The 12,539-nt window shown below is 41.3% G+C and overlaps 1 protein-coding gene across 2 annotated transcripts in view; it reads right to left on the bottom strand.

The window, feature by feature from the left end:
- The window catches only part of PHKB (phosphorylase kinase regulatory subunit beta), a 313,679-nt gene that overhangs the window by 66,879 nt on the left and 234,261 nt on the right, over positions 1-12,539 (bottom strand). For both annotated transcript variants that reach the window (XM_073605832.1, XM_073605831.1), the window contains exons 17-20: positions 11,877-11,960; positions 3,083-3,187; positions 880-962; positions 692-782 (exon numbers count right to left, since the gene is read on the bottom strand). In XM_073605832.1, coding sequence (XP_073461933.1) covers positions 692-782; positions 880-962; positions 3,083-3,187; positions 11,877-11,960 — 363 coding nt within the window. The remainder of the gene's footprint in view (positions 1-691; positions 783-879; positions 963-3,082; positions 3,188-11,876; positions 11,961-12,539) is intronic.

Raw genomic sequence — 12,539 nt, 5'->3', positions numbered from 1 at the left:
TTCCAAAGCGTTTGATGCAAGTGCAGTCGTTACATTTTACAATAAAAATACCAACGGATTTTATGCCATGGCAAGCTTTATTACTTTTGCATGGGGAGTTTCAATGATCGAGTGCCCATTAGGCTGGATTCACACCTATGCAGTTTTAGTGCCTTTTGCATTTTGCAGATTTGCACTACAGAACGTGTTCCATAGGAAACCATGTTAAATGGACTGTAGTCCAAATCTGCAAAATGCAAAAAGCACTAAAACTGCCATAGGTGTGAATGCAGCCTAAGAGGTGGATCTCCATCCGTTTCCCGGAAGGACAAAGGCCCTGGCTGGGTTATGAGCCGCAAGCAAGATTGACCTTCTGTAATAGGAGGTCAACACTTTCCGGTAAGCAGGCACTTTGTATGGTGGAGGGTCTGTACCAAAGATCACTTCAGTTCTGGTGACGGATGGTGCACATACTAGTGGATGGACTTTTCTTTTTGTTTTTTTATATGTTTCTTTTTAATGTTTATTTGTGTCGCGATAAGCGCAGCTTTATTGAAAAAAATAATTAGTCATAAAAATGAAAACAATTGCACATAAATATTTAAATTTCTTGATTCTTCTGTATTTTAACCTACACAAGTTGGATCACTCTTTTTTTTCTTTTTTTAGTATAGATAGTAAAACTTTAGAACAGATGCCAGTAAACACTCACCTGCAGCCTGTCCACATGGACTTTGACCCCTGCCACATAGCCATTCTTAAATGAGGCAAGCATGTCAAGGATGGGGTTAAAACGGCTCCCCCTGTTGGATGGAAAAAAAAATAAATATAGAAAGTAATTGTAGTGCAACCCATGAGTCAATGTAGATTTAACTGACAAAAAAAAACCATGCACTGTACCGGATGTTGTCCTCACGGATCAGCACCAGAAATAACGGTCGTCCTTTCATTTTCCAATACTGCCGGATAAACTGTAGAGCGTTCTGTGGAAAGAGACCGATAGATCTAGTGAAGAGCAAGTTCCTGGAAACAGACAAGAACAACAATATCCAGAATGTCCTTCTTAGACCTCTTTCACACTGGAGGCGTTTTTCAGGCACTTTAGCGCTAAAAATAGCGCCTGTAAAGCGCCTGAAAGAAGCCTCATCTGCAATCCCAATATGAAAGCCCAAGTGCTTTCACACTGGATCGGTGCGCTGGCACGACGTCAAAAAAAGTCCTGCAAGCAGCTTCTTTGCAGCGCTGTAGGATCAGTGAATACACCCCTCCTAAAAGCGCCCCTGCCCATTGAAATCAATGGTCAGCGCTGCCCAACCGCCGGCAAAGCGCCGCCGCTTTGTGGGCGGTTTTAACCCTTTTTCTGGCGTAAGCGGGGGTTAAAAAGCTAGCGGCCGAAAAGCGCCACAAAAACTACGGTAAAGCGCTAGCGGCGTTTTACTGCTGACGCCCTGGCGCTGGCAGTGTGAAAGTGCCCTTACTGAAGAAACAAATTAGTGGGGAAAAGAGGATTCCTAAAACCCAACGTTCTGATAACGGATTGATTCCAATTTTATTTCAACCAAATAATTTGCTTGGATACCATATCTAATAAATAGACGTCATAGGACAATTTCCAAATTTTTCACTTTCGGCGGAAATTGGAAGATTTCGAAAATTGGAAAATTCGAAAATTGGAAAATTCGGAATTTCGGAAGTTTATAAATTCATAAATTTGAAAATTCGAAAATAAGAATGAAAATCTGAAAATTCAAAAGAATGAAAATCCAAAAACTCGAAAATCTGAAATAACTAACTAATAATAACTATTAAATTATAGGTACTGGAATCTCCTTTCAAATTTGGCTGTAAAGTACCATACACACTATCAGATTTTCTGCTGATTTTTGTCTTCAGATTTACCAAAACCATATAATAGGAGGTCAAACCTTAGGAGTTTCAATTTGTATGCAATCAGGCCGGCCCTTACACTACATGGTTTTGGTAAATCTGAAGACAAAAATCAGCAGAAAATCTGATAGTGTGTATGGGACTTTATTGAACGTAAGTTACGTAACGAGTATGAATTTATCCAAAGTTACGAATTATCTGAAATAACGAATGCCGTATCTAAAAGAATGCACCGTAACAATCTAATAATAGTATTATTATTAATTTGTTTCATTCCATTCGTTTAGATGCGGCATTCGTTATTTTGGATAATTTGTAACTTCAGATAAATTTGTATTCGTTATGTTCACAAACAGCCAAACTCAAAAGGAAATTCCAATACCTATAATTTAATAGTTAGTTATTATTAGTTAGTTATTATTTTGAAATTTACTGATTTTCTTTCTTTTTTTCAGATTTTCAAATTTTCAGATTTTCGAATTTTTGAACTCTGAAAATTTGGATATTTGGAATTCGAAAATCTGAATCTTCGAAAAAAGCAAAAGAAACGAATGAAACGAAAACAAACACATTTTTTGTCACTGCACATGTCTAGCATTTAATAAGAAAGGGAAAATGTAAGAGTAACAAACCACTGAGAAATTTTCTCTCTGGTTACATTAAGGCCCCTTTCACACGATCGGACCGTTCAGTTTTGACGGCGGACCTGAACGGGCGCTCCGTGTTAGTCTATGGAGCGTCGGATGTCAGCGGAGACATGTCCGCTGACATCCGACCCGGTCCGATCCGCTGAAGAGCAGACGGATGGCCCTACGTCCAGGTCCGTCGCTGGCGGATCGGATCGGGGGAGATCTGACGAAAACGGACACGCTGTCCGTTTTTTCGTCCGATCCCTCCATAGGCGGCAGCGGCGCCTGACAAGCCCCTCCCCGCTCAGTGAGCAGAGAGGGACCTGTCATCCGCCGGCTCAGCGGAGATCAACGGACAGATCTCCCGCTGAGCCAGCGGACCGAGGCGGGCTCCGTAGAAACGGAGCCCGCCTCGTGTGAAAGGGGCCTAAAGTACTGAAAGGGTAAAATCCCAGCTGGTTGCTACTAAATACTGGTCACCAATGTTCTTTTCAGGGTTCTATAATAAATGGGTCACTCATCCCCAATCTCTCATATATTATATTCAGCAGGTCTTGATATAAAGTGCGTTTTTTTTTTTTTTTTACCTGAATGTCATCAATGAGTAACATGACATCTTGGGACATGTAGAAATCACTTAGATCGAACACAATGGGATAACAAACCACCGTCTTCCCGAGAATCCGATAAATCTGAGGAGGTAAAATGAGGTGCTCAGTACCATGCGTAACGTATAAATGACTTCAGCTTGTGTGCGGTTGGATTTCAGCATGGGGCTGTGCGGTTTTGAGACCGTATGGTACTCGATAAGGTAAATAATCTTTAGTGCTGAAGGGTAGAGTTTTCGGGGGTGTTCCAGGACAAAAAGGTTTGTTTTTTAGAGTACATGTGACACGGTGGGACTCCTTGAAGAAGGATGTGGCGGTGCATCTGTAGGAACCTCATTGTGGTGGACGATCAACATTACTGTCTTTGTTGGGCTTCTCATTGTCTGACTACAGCGAAGGTCCTCCATAAGTGGTGTCAGACCTCCCCTGCAGATGAAGTCAAGGTTTCTCAACAAGGGTTCCTCCAGAGGTTGCGAGGGGTTCCTTGAGCAATTTCTGCCTCTCAGATAATTTCCCACCGACACCATTAACCTCTTGCTTACCGGGCACTTATACCCCCCTCCTGCCCAGACCAATTTTCAGCTTTCAGCGCTGATGCACTTTGAATGACAATTGCGCGGTCATGTAACACTGTACTCAAATGAAATTTTTTAGCATTTTTTCCCACAAATAGAGATTTCTTTTGGTAGTATTTGATCACCTCTGCGGATTTTATTTTTTTGTGCTATAAACAAAAAAAGAGCAACATTTTTAAAAACAAAAACAATATTTTTTTAACTTTCTGCTATAAAACATGCCCAATAAAAAAAAATGTAAAAAATGGAATTCCTTCATCAATTTAGGCCGATATGTATTCTGCTCTTTTTTTGTTAAAAAAAAATCCCAAGTGTATATTGATTAGTTTGCACAAAAGTTATAGTGTCTACAAACTATGGGATAGATTTAGGGACTTTTTAGTTTTTTAAATATTTTTTACTAGTATCTGCGATTTTTAGCAGGACTGCGGCATTGCGGCAGACATATCTGACACTTTTTTGGGACCAGTGACTCCAATACAGTGATCAGTGCTAAAAAAAAAAAAAAGCAAAAAAAAAAAAAGCAAAAAAAAAAAGCACTGTTCACTGTACTAATGACGCAAGCAGGGAAGGGGTTAACATCAGGGGCGATCAAAAGGTTAAATGTGCGCCTAGGAAGTGCTAACTGTGGGGGAGGTGCTGTGACTGGAGGAAAACAGAGATCCGTGTTTCCGTTTTCCGTGCTTAGCAGAAACACAAGATCTCCATTTTCCTCCCTCACAGAACGGCCGTCTACCTTGTTTACATAGGCAGACAGCCGTTCTGCCCCTTCTATGAATGATCGCAGGTGGCTGGCAGCCATCGCAGTTGCCGGACCTGCTGATTGGCTCTGGCCGTGTCCAATCACAGCGAGAGCAAGTAGCCGGCGGCGAGCGTGCGCGCCCCGGAGCCATGGAGAGAAATCACGTACAGGTACTTGATTTTGCGCTTAAGGGCCGCTGTGTCGCAGTATATGTATGTGGGGCGGTCCTTAAGCAGTTAAACAGGACAAATTACAGAATAAAATACAGCAAAACCTTGGATTGAGACTTGGTTTAAGAATGTTTGGCAAGACAAGCAATTTTTTAAAATAAATTTTGACTTGATATACAAGCGATGTCTTGATATAAGAGTAGCGTCATGTCACAACTGAGTATAAAAGAGAAGAGAGGCGCCTCTAAGTGTAGCAATATGGTTATGGGTTCGGGTTTACATCCACTTTAATGAAGGTGCAACATTTAGCAAGTCACATGGTTGATGATTAAAACAGGAACATCTAAGTATGGAGGCATCCGGGGTAAAGCTATCCACATAGACTGTCCTCCTCACCGCCATTGGCGTTGTCCCTTCCACGCTGTGCTCCACGAGCGCTTCAAGCCTCGCTTTCAGATCGCTCTACTGCAGGGTAGTCTTCCCGGTCACAACTGCAGACTGATGAGAGCCGGCGCTGAGGAGGACGGTCTATGTGGACAGCTTTACCCCGGATGTGCCTGTTCTAATCATCAACCATGTGAGTTACTAAATGTTATACCTTCATTAAAGTGGTTGTAAACCCACTTTTTAGACTTCTACCTATAGGTAAGCCTAGAATAAGGCTTACCTATAGGTAGTGGAAATATCTCCTAAACGTGCGCCGTTTAGGAGATATTTCACTTGTAGTCCGCCGGAAAATCCAACGGCGCATGCGCGGGGAAGAAGCTAAACTAAGTGCTGTTTCTTCCCTAGCCTATGCCGTTAATCGCGGCTCCCGTGCGCATGTGTAGGAGTGATGTCATGCGGCTCCGGCGAATCACAGATCTGTGATTCGCCGGAGTCTGCGGCCCGGAAGGAAGAGGGGCCAGAAGATGGACGCTGCCCCCACGGGGGACATCGCTGGATTCTTTTGCAGGTAAGTGGCACATAATGGGCTTGTATGACGGTCTGCACCATGTCAACCAACCAGCCACCTGCGTCCTAGCAACCAGTGATGTCATCAGTATTGATAAGAAAGGTTGTAATATCGCAGTCCCACTATAAGTCGCTGATAGACGCCATTACTAGTAAAAAAATAAAATAAAAAAAATTCCATAAATCTATCCCATAGTTTGTAGACGCTATAACTTTTGCAAAAACCAATCAATAAACGCTTACTGGGATTTTTTTTTTTTTTTTACCAAAAATATGTAGAAGAATACATATTGGCTTAAATTTATGAAGAAATTCGATTTTTTTACTTTTTTTTTTTAATTATTGGATATGTTTTATAGCAGAAAGCAAAAAAAGTTGTTTTTTTCAAAATCGTCTGTCTTTTTTTTTGTAATCACTGGAAACAAAACCAGAAAGGCACCAAAAAGAGACTTGTCTAATAGACGGCAGACTCTCTTCAAAGAGGAACTGCCGTCTGCTCACATAATTTGTAATAAAAGCATTTTTGGCAATCTGAAGCTTCCCTCCAACCACTTTGAATATTATTTTATATACCATATACTGTGATTCCGAACTTACCGAATATGCTGCAGAAATCTCCCTCCACTGAGTCTGGGTGCAGCCATTTTAACTGTGGGCAGCTGAAGCTGCTTCCTGTTCACTTCCTGGATTTACACAGACACACACAGAAGCACACCTCCAGCTCTGCAGCTCTCATTGGCCCTCTTACGACTCATCCTCCCTCCCTTCCTGACAAACTCTCACGAGAGAGAGAGAGTGGGAGTGAGAGAGAGAGCGAGCGAGCGAGCGAGCTGTGTATGAAGTCATAAGCCTAGGCTAATGACCAGACAAGAAACAGGAAGTGGGTTGTATTTACTGGCAGAAAAAAATGGTTTACTATCCAAAGTTAAAACAACAACAAGGGCAGAAGATTTAATAGATGGAAACATAAAAAAAATTACTGAAGGTCCTCTTTAATAAAAAAAATAACTGCTGAACCACATCTGGCGTATGGAAAGGCATGAATAATTCTTATTTTATGGTAGTCCGGTGAAATGCAATAAAATCAGGTAGATGGGTTCGTTCTCTTAGTTAATATTAAATGATTCACGATGGTCTGGTTGGTCAAAGCCAATAATACAGTGGGGATCGAAAGTTTGGGCACCCCAGGTAAAAATGTGTATTAATGTGCATAACGAAGCCGAGGAAAGATGGAAAAATCTCCAAATGGCATCAAATTACAGATTAGACATTTTTATAATATGTCAAAAAAAGTTAGATTTATTTCCATCTTTTACACTTTCAAAATGACAGAAAACAAAAAAAATGGCGTCTGCAAAAGTTTGGGCACCCTGCAGAATTTATAGCATGCACTGCCCCCTTTGCAAAGCTGAGACCTGCCAGTGTCATGGATTGTCCTCAATCATCGTCTGGGAAGACCAGGTGATGTCAATCTCAAAGGTTTTAAATGGCCAGACTCATCTGACCTTGCCCCAACAATCAGCACCATGGGTTCTTCTAAGCAGTTGTCTAGAAAACTGAAACTGAAAATAGTTGACGCTCACAAAGCTGGAGAAGGCTATAAGAAGATAGCAAAGCGTTTCCAGATGTCAATATCCTCTGTTCGGAATGTAATTAAGAAATGGCAGTCATCAGGAACAGTGGAAGTTAAAGCAAGATCTGGAAGACCAAGAAAAATATCAGACAGAACAGCTCGCAGGATTGTGAGAAAAGCAATTCAAAACCCACGTTTGACTACACGATCCCTCCAGAAAGATCTGGCAGACACTGGAGTTGTGGTACACTATTCCACTGTAAAGAGATACTTGTACAAATATGGTCTTCATGGAAGGGTCATCAGAAGAAAAGCTCTTCTACGTCCTCACCACAAAAATCAGCGTTTGAACTTTGCAAATGAACATATAGACAAGCCTGAGGCATTCTGGGAACCAGTTCTGTGGACCGATGAGGTTAAAATAGAACTTTTTGGCCGGAATGAGCAAAGGTACGTTTGGAGAAGAAAGGGCACAGAATTTAATGAAAAGAACCTCTGTCCAACTGTTAAGCATGGGGGGGGGATCAATCATGCTTTGGGGTTGTATTGCAGCCAGTGGCACAGGGAACATTTCACGAGTAGAAGGAAAAATGGATTCAATAAAATTTCAGCAAATTTTGGATGGTAACTTGATGCCATCTGTGAAAAAGCTGAAGTTAAAGAGAGGATGGCCTCTACAAATGGATAATGATCCTAAACACACCTCAAAATCCACGGGGGATTACATCAAGAGGCGTAAACTGAAGGTTTTGCCATGTCCTTCACAATCTCCTGACCTCAACATTATTGAAAATCTATGGATAGACCTTAAAAGAGCAGTGTGTGACAGACAGCCCAGAAAACTCAAAGAACTGGAAGACTTTTGTAAGGAAGAATGGGTAAAGATACCTCAAAACAAGAATTGAAAGACTCTTGGCTGGCTACAAAAAAGCGTTTACAAGCTGTGATACTTGAACCCATGGTGCTGATGGTTGGGGCAAGGTCAGATGAGTCTGGCCATTTAAAACCTTTGAGATTTACATCACCTGGTCTTCCCAGACGCTGATTGAGAACAATCCATGACACTGGCAGGTCTCAGCTTTGCAAAGGGGGCAGTACAAGATATTTACTCTACAGGGTGCCCAAACTTTTGCAGACGCCATTTTTTTGTTTTCTGTAATTTTGAAAGTGTAAATGATGGAAATAAAATCTAACTTTTTTTTTACATATTATAAAAATGTCTAATCTGTAATTTGATGCCATTTGGAGATTTTTCCATCTTTCCTTGGCTTCGTTATGCACATTAATACACATTTTTACCTGGGGTGCCCAAACTTTCGATCCCCACTGTATATGTAATCTCTTTTTTACCCTTTACGATATTTCCTTTTTTAAAATTTTGTAGAAGGTATGCAGTCATAGGGGTGTGCCTGGGCACACCCTAATCACCCCGTGTGGTGCAGATTCCCCCTGTTTGGACATATATGTCACCAAAGTCCCCTAATGAGGCTCCTTAAAAAATTGTAAAAAAAAAAAAAAATTATGTAAAAATAATAAAAAAACAAAGTAATTAAAATGAAAAAATACTAACACCGTCCACTGCTCTACTTACACCGTCAGTATACAGTATATACACATGTGCACACACACGTGTTTGTGCTTTGGGGTGCACACCCTAATGCAATAGGCTACGCTCACCTATGTATGCAGTATATTGTGTTTTCAGATATAAAAACACATGTAAAAAAATATTGTATATTATAAAGAGAGCCAGCTATACAGATGAGTTGTTGCTCTGTCTCTCTTTTTTATTGAATAAAAACTACAGTTTTGAACAGAAAGCACATTTTGTAAACACTGTAATCTCTCTTCCTTAAAAGTTCTTGAGTGCTGCAATTGAACTTTTCTAAATGTTTAAAGTGGTTCTAAAGTCAGAAGTTTTTTTTTTTTTTTTTTTACCTTAATGCATTTTATGCATTCAGCAGGTATAAGGAAAAAAAAAAAAAAAGAAGAGGCCCTTTGAAAGGTAATGGCATACCTTGCATACTAGCACATTATGAAAGACTTATCTTAAAACAAATAAAAAATCAGATATGAGGGATTTTTAATGTGCCATAGCAATACAGATTCATAAACAGTTAAAAATTAACAATTTTATTCAGTACTTCCATAAAAAAAAAAAAAAAAAAAAGAATAAAAAAAAAAAAGAATAAAAAAAAAAAGCTAGTTATACTGCGGCTGGTTGGCACGGCTGCGCAAATCGCCGTAGCTATACGTCGGCTCTTTAAGACGCTATAGCAGGTGCGCAGGCCCGCAGCATGTCCCCGAAGCCGTTGCGCGTGCCCGGTGGGTGCCATGTCCGCTGGGCACCCGCGATCACTCCTGACAGAACGTGTAAACACACAGATCCCGGTTCTGTCAGGGGAGTAGAGACAGATCGTGTGTTCCTAGTAAGCAGGAACAACGATATGTCTCCTCCCCCCAGTCACTCCCACCCCCCCACCCCCCCCCCACAGTTAGAAACACACATAGGGAACACAGTTACCCCTTGATCGCCCCCTAGTGTTAACCCCCTCCCTGCCAGTGACATTTATACAGTAATCAGTGGCTATTTTTAGCAGTGATTGCTGTATAAATGTCACTGGTCCAAAAAAAAGTGTCCGATATGTCCGCCGCAATGTCGTAGTTCCGATAAAAAGAAAAAAAAAAAAAAAATCGCAGATTGCCGCCATTACTAGTAAAAAAAAAAAAAATTCTTAAAAAAAAATGACATAAATCTTTCCCCTATTTTGGAAACGCTATAACTTTTTCAGAAAACCAATCCATATACGCTAAATGCGTTTTTTTTAACCAAAAATATGTAGAAGAATACATTATTGGTCTAAACTGATGAAGAAATTTGTTTTTTTTTTAATTTTTTGGGGGATATTATAGCAAAGTACAAAATAGTGTATTTTCTAAATTATCGCTCTTTTTTTTTTTTGTTTATAGTGCAGCCCGATTAGTGCCCATCTGCAGCTTCAATGCAGCCTGATCTGTGTCCATCTGCAGCCTCAATGCAGCCTGATCTGTGCCCATCTGCAGCCTCAATGCAGCCTGATCTGTGCCCATCTGCAGCCTCAATGCAGCCTGATCTGTGCCCATCTGCAGCTTCAATGAAAAAAGGATACAACGGTTTCATCCCACTCTCTGGAGCTGGCCTTATTTTATTGGCTGCTTTGTAAGTAATACTGAAAGTGCTTCTTTTTCTTTCCTCCTTTCTGCCTTTCTCCTATCTATGGGGAATAGTGAATCCCTATAGACATTCCAATAATTTATCTATTCCTTTCTTAGCCCATTTATGCATCCAACTCCTGATGATTGGCAACAGGCCATGAAACGCGTTGAGTGTTCCTCTATGAGTGCCAAGTATAAGTTTGCCCTGATAACTGCATTATATTACAGCTTTTATCAATTTCATACATCATGTAAATCACGTATCGATTATTTGTATGTATCTGATTGTTTATTATTTATTTTGTCTGTCACAAATCATGCTCATCAATTTATCATTGGCTATTAAATGTATTATTATTATTATATATATTGATTCTTTATTACTACGTTCTGGATCATAAATGCTTCACAGTTATCGGTTTTATTATGCTTATTGTTATTATTATGAACGGGCGGCACAGTGGTGTAGTGGGTAGGGGTGGCACAGTGGTGTAGTGGGTAGGGGTGGCTCAGTGGTGTAGTGGGTAGGGGCGGCACAGTGGTGTAGTGGGTAGGGGCGGCACAGTGGTGTAGTGGGTAGGGGTGGCACAGTGGTTTAGAGGCGGCACAGTGGTGTAGTGGGTAGGGGCGGCACAGTGGTGTAGTGGGTAGGGGCGGCACAGTGGTGTAGTGGGTAGGGGCGGCACAGTGGTGTAGTGGGTAGGGGCAGCAATCTCTCCTAGCAGTAAAAAGGGTCGCTGGTTTGAATCCCAACCACGACACTACCTGCCTGGAGTTTGCATGTTCTCCCTGTGCCTGCGTGGGTTTCCTCCGGATACTCCGGTTTCCTCCCACACTCCAAAGACATGCTGGTAGGTTAATTGGCTCCTGTCTAAATTGGCCCCTAGTATATGAATGTGAGTTAGGGACCTTAGATTGTAAGCTCTTTGAGAGTAGGGATCGATGTGAATGTACAATGTACGCTGCGTAAATTGACGGCGCTATACAAGTACCTGAAATAAATAAAATTACCCTCTAGGGGATTGTGACATTCAACGTATTCATGTTCATTCTATACGTTATTACACATATGCCTCATGTAAAGTCCCAACCCCACTTCTCTTTGTTTTTGCATAACATTTAGGGATGGAGGTATGCCAATGTTGTTGCTCTAGGTTGAGACAGGTCACATTCATTTCTATTTTTCAAGAAAAAAACGTAGCCGGTAAGAATTGGGTGTTCTATTACATGTCAATGCAGAAGTACTCCCTTGCATTGGTGGTCAGTTTAGGTAGATCGATTTGCTATTGCTCACTGCTCATAGAAACCCCTAGAAACCTCATCAGGAATCCGACTTGAAGGGCTGCTATTGGGCGCACTTCCTTGATCAATAATCTACAGTGTTATTTCCTATAAATATTAATAGCCATTTAGATGTTGGCATCTAGCAGCACATCCATTCTTATTTTTTTTTGAAGCAAAGAAAAACTGCAGAGTTGGCTAGAACTCCTGTGGAAGTCGATGCCATGTTTTTTTTCACAGCTTACTCTAAAGTTGTTTTTTTTTTTCCCTTTGCATTACTGACCTTTGATGTTCCTAGGCAGCCAACGGGTCTTTCAGGTCTTCCAGATAATCCCAACTTCTCATTCACTCCCAGGTGGAGATAGGCCTGCAGAGAACAATGTAATATAGTAAGAAGATGCACTTTTATAGCTCACGTGCTGCATGATGAGTAGCTTACAGTAAGTCTCTGCGTGCGGCACTTATGTACATGCTGCGGTATGCAATAAAAATTCTAATATAAAGGACATCAACGGATACTGAGTATTCATACACTGATACCAAAGGTTACAGAAAATACAATATTGCTAAAAGACATAAGCTGCAAAAAAAAAAAAAAAAAAGTCAGATTTCCACCTAAATATTTGAATATCCAGCCACTGTTGATAAACAAATTGCATAACAGAGATCAATATGCAAATAAGTAAAAACCAAGACCAGTGGTGGCTGGTGCTCAACAAACCTGGCCCCCTCACTCGCATGACCCCCCCCCCCCCCGGCGCTCGCTCAATTGGAAAGGCAGCGATCCACTCACATTACCCAACCCCCACCCCCCTGTGCTCGAACGATCGGGAAGGTGGCGATCCATTGCCCTAACCTTATGCTGCGGTAGAGGTGAGGGGAGGAGGATGAGGTGATGGTGTTGGTGCACTGCTGAATCCGGGGCAGGGCTCCTGGAAGAGGCTGT

Source organism: Aquarana catesbeiana, linkage group LG11 (genome assembly GCF_042186555.1).
Source record: "Aquarana catesbeiana isolate 2022-GZ linkage group LG11, ASM4218655v1, whole genome shotgun sequence".
Lineage (NCBI taxonomy): Eukaryota > Metazoa > Chordata > Amphibia > Anura > Ranidae > Aquarana > Aquarana catesbeiana.
The sequence above is the reverse complement of the archived record's forward strand: the minus strand, read 5'-3'. Positions and strand labels throughout refer to the sequence as shown.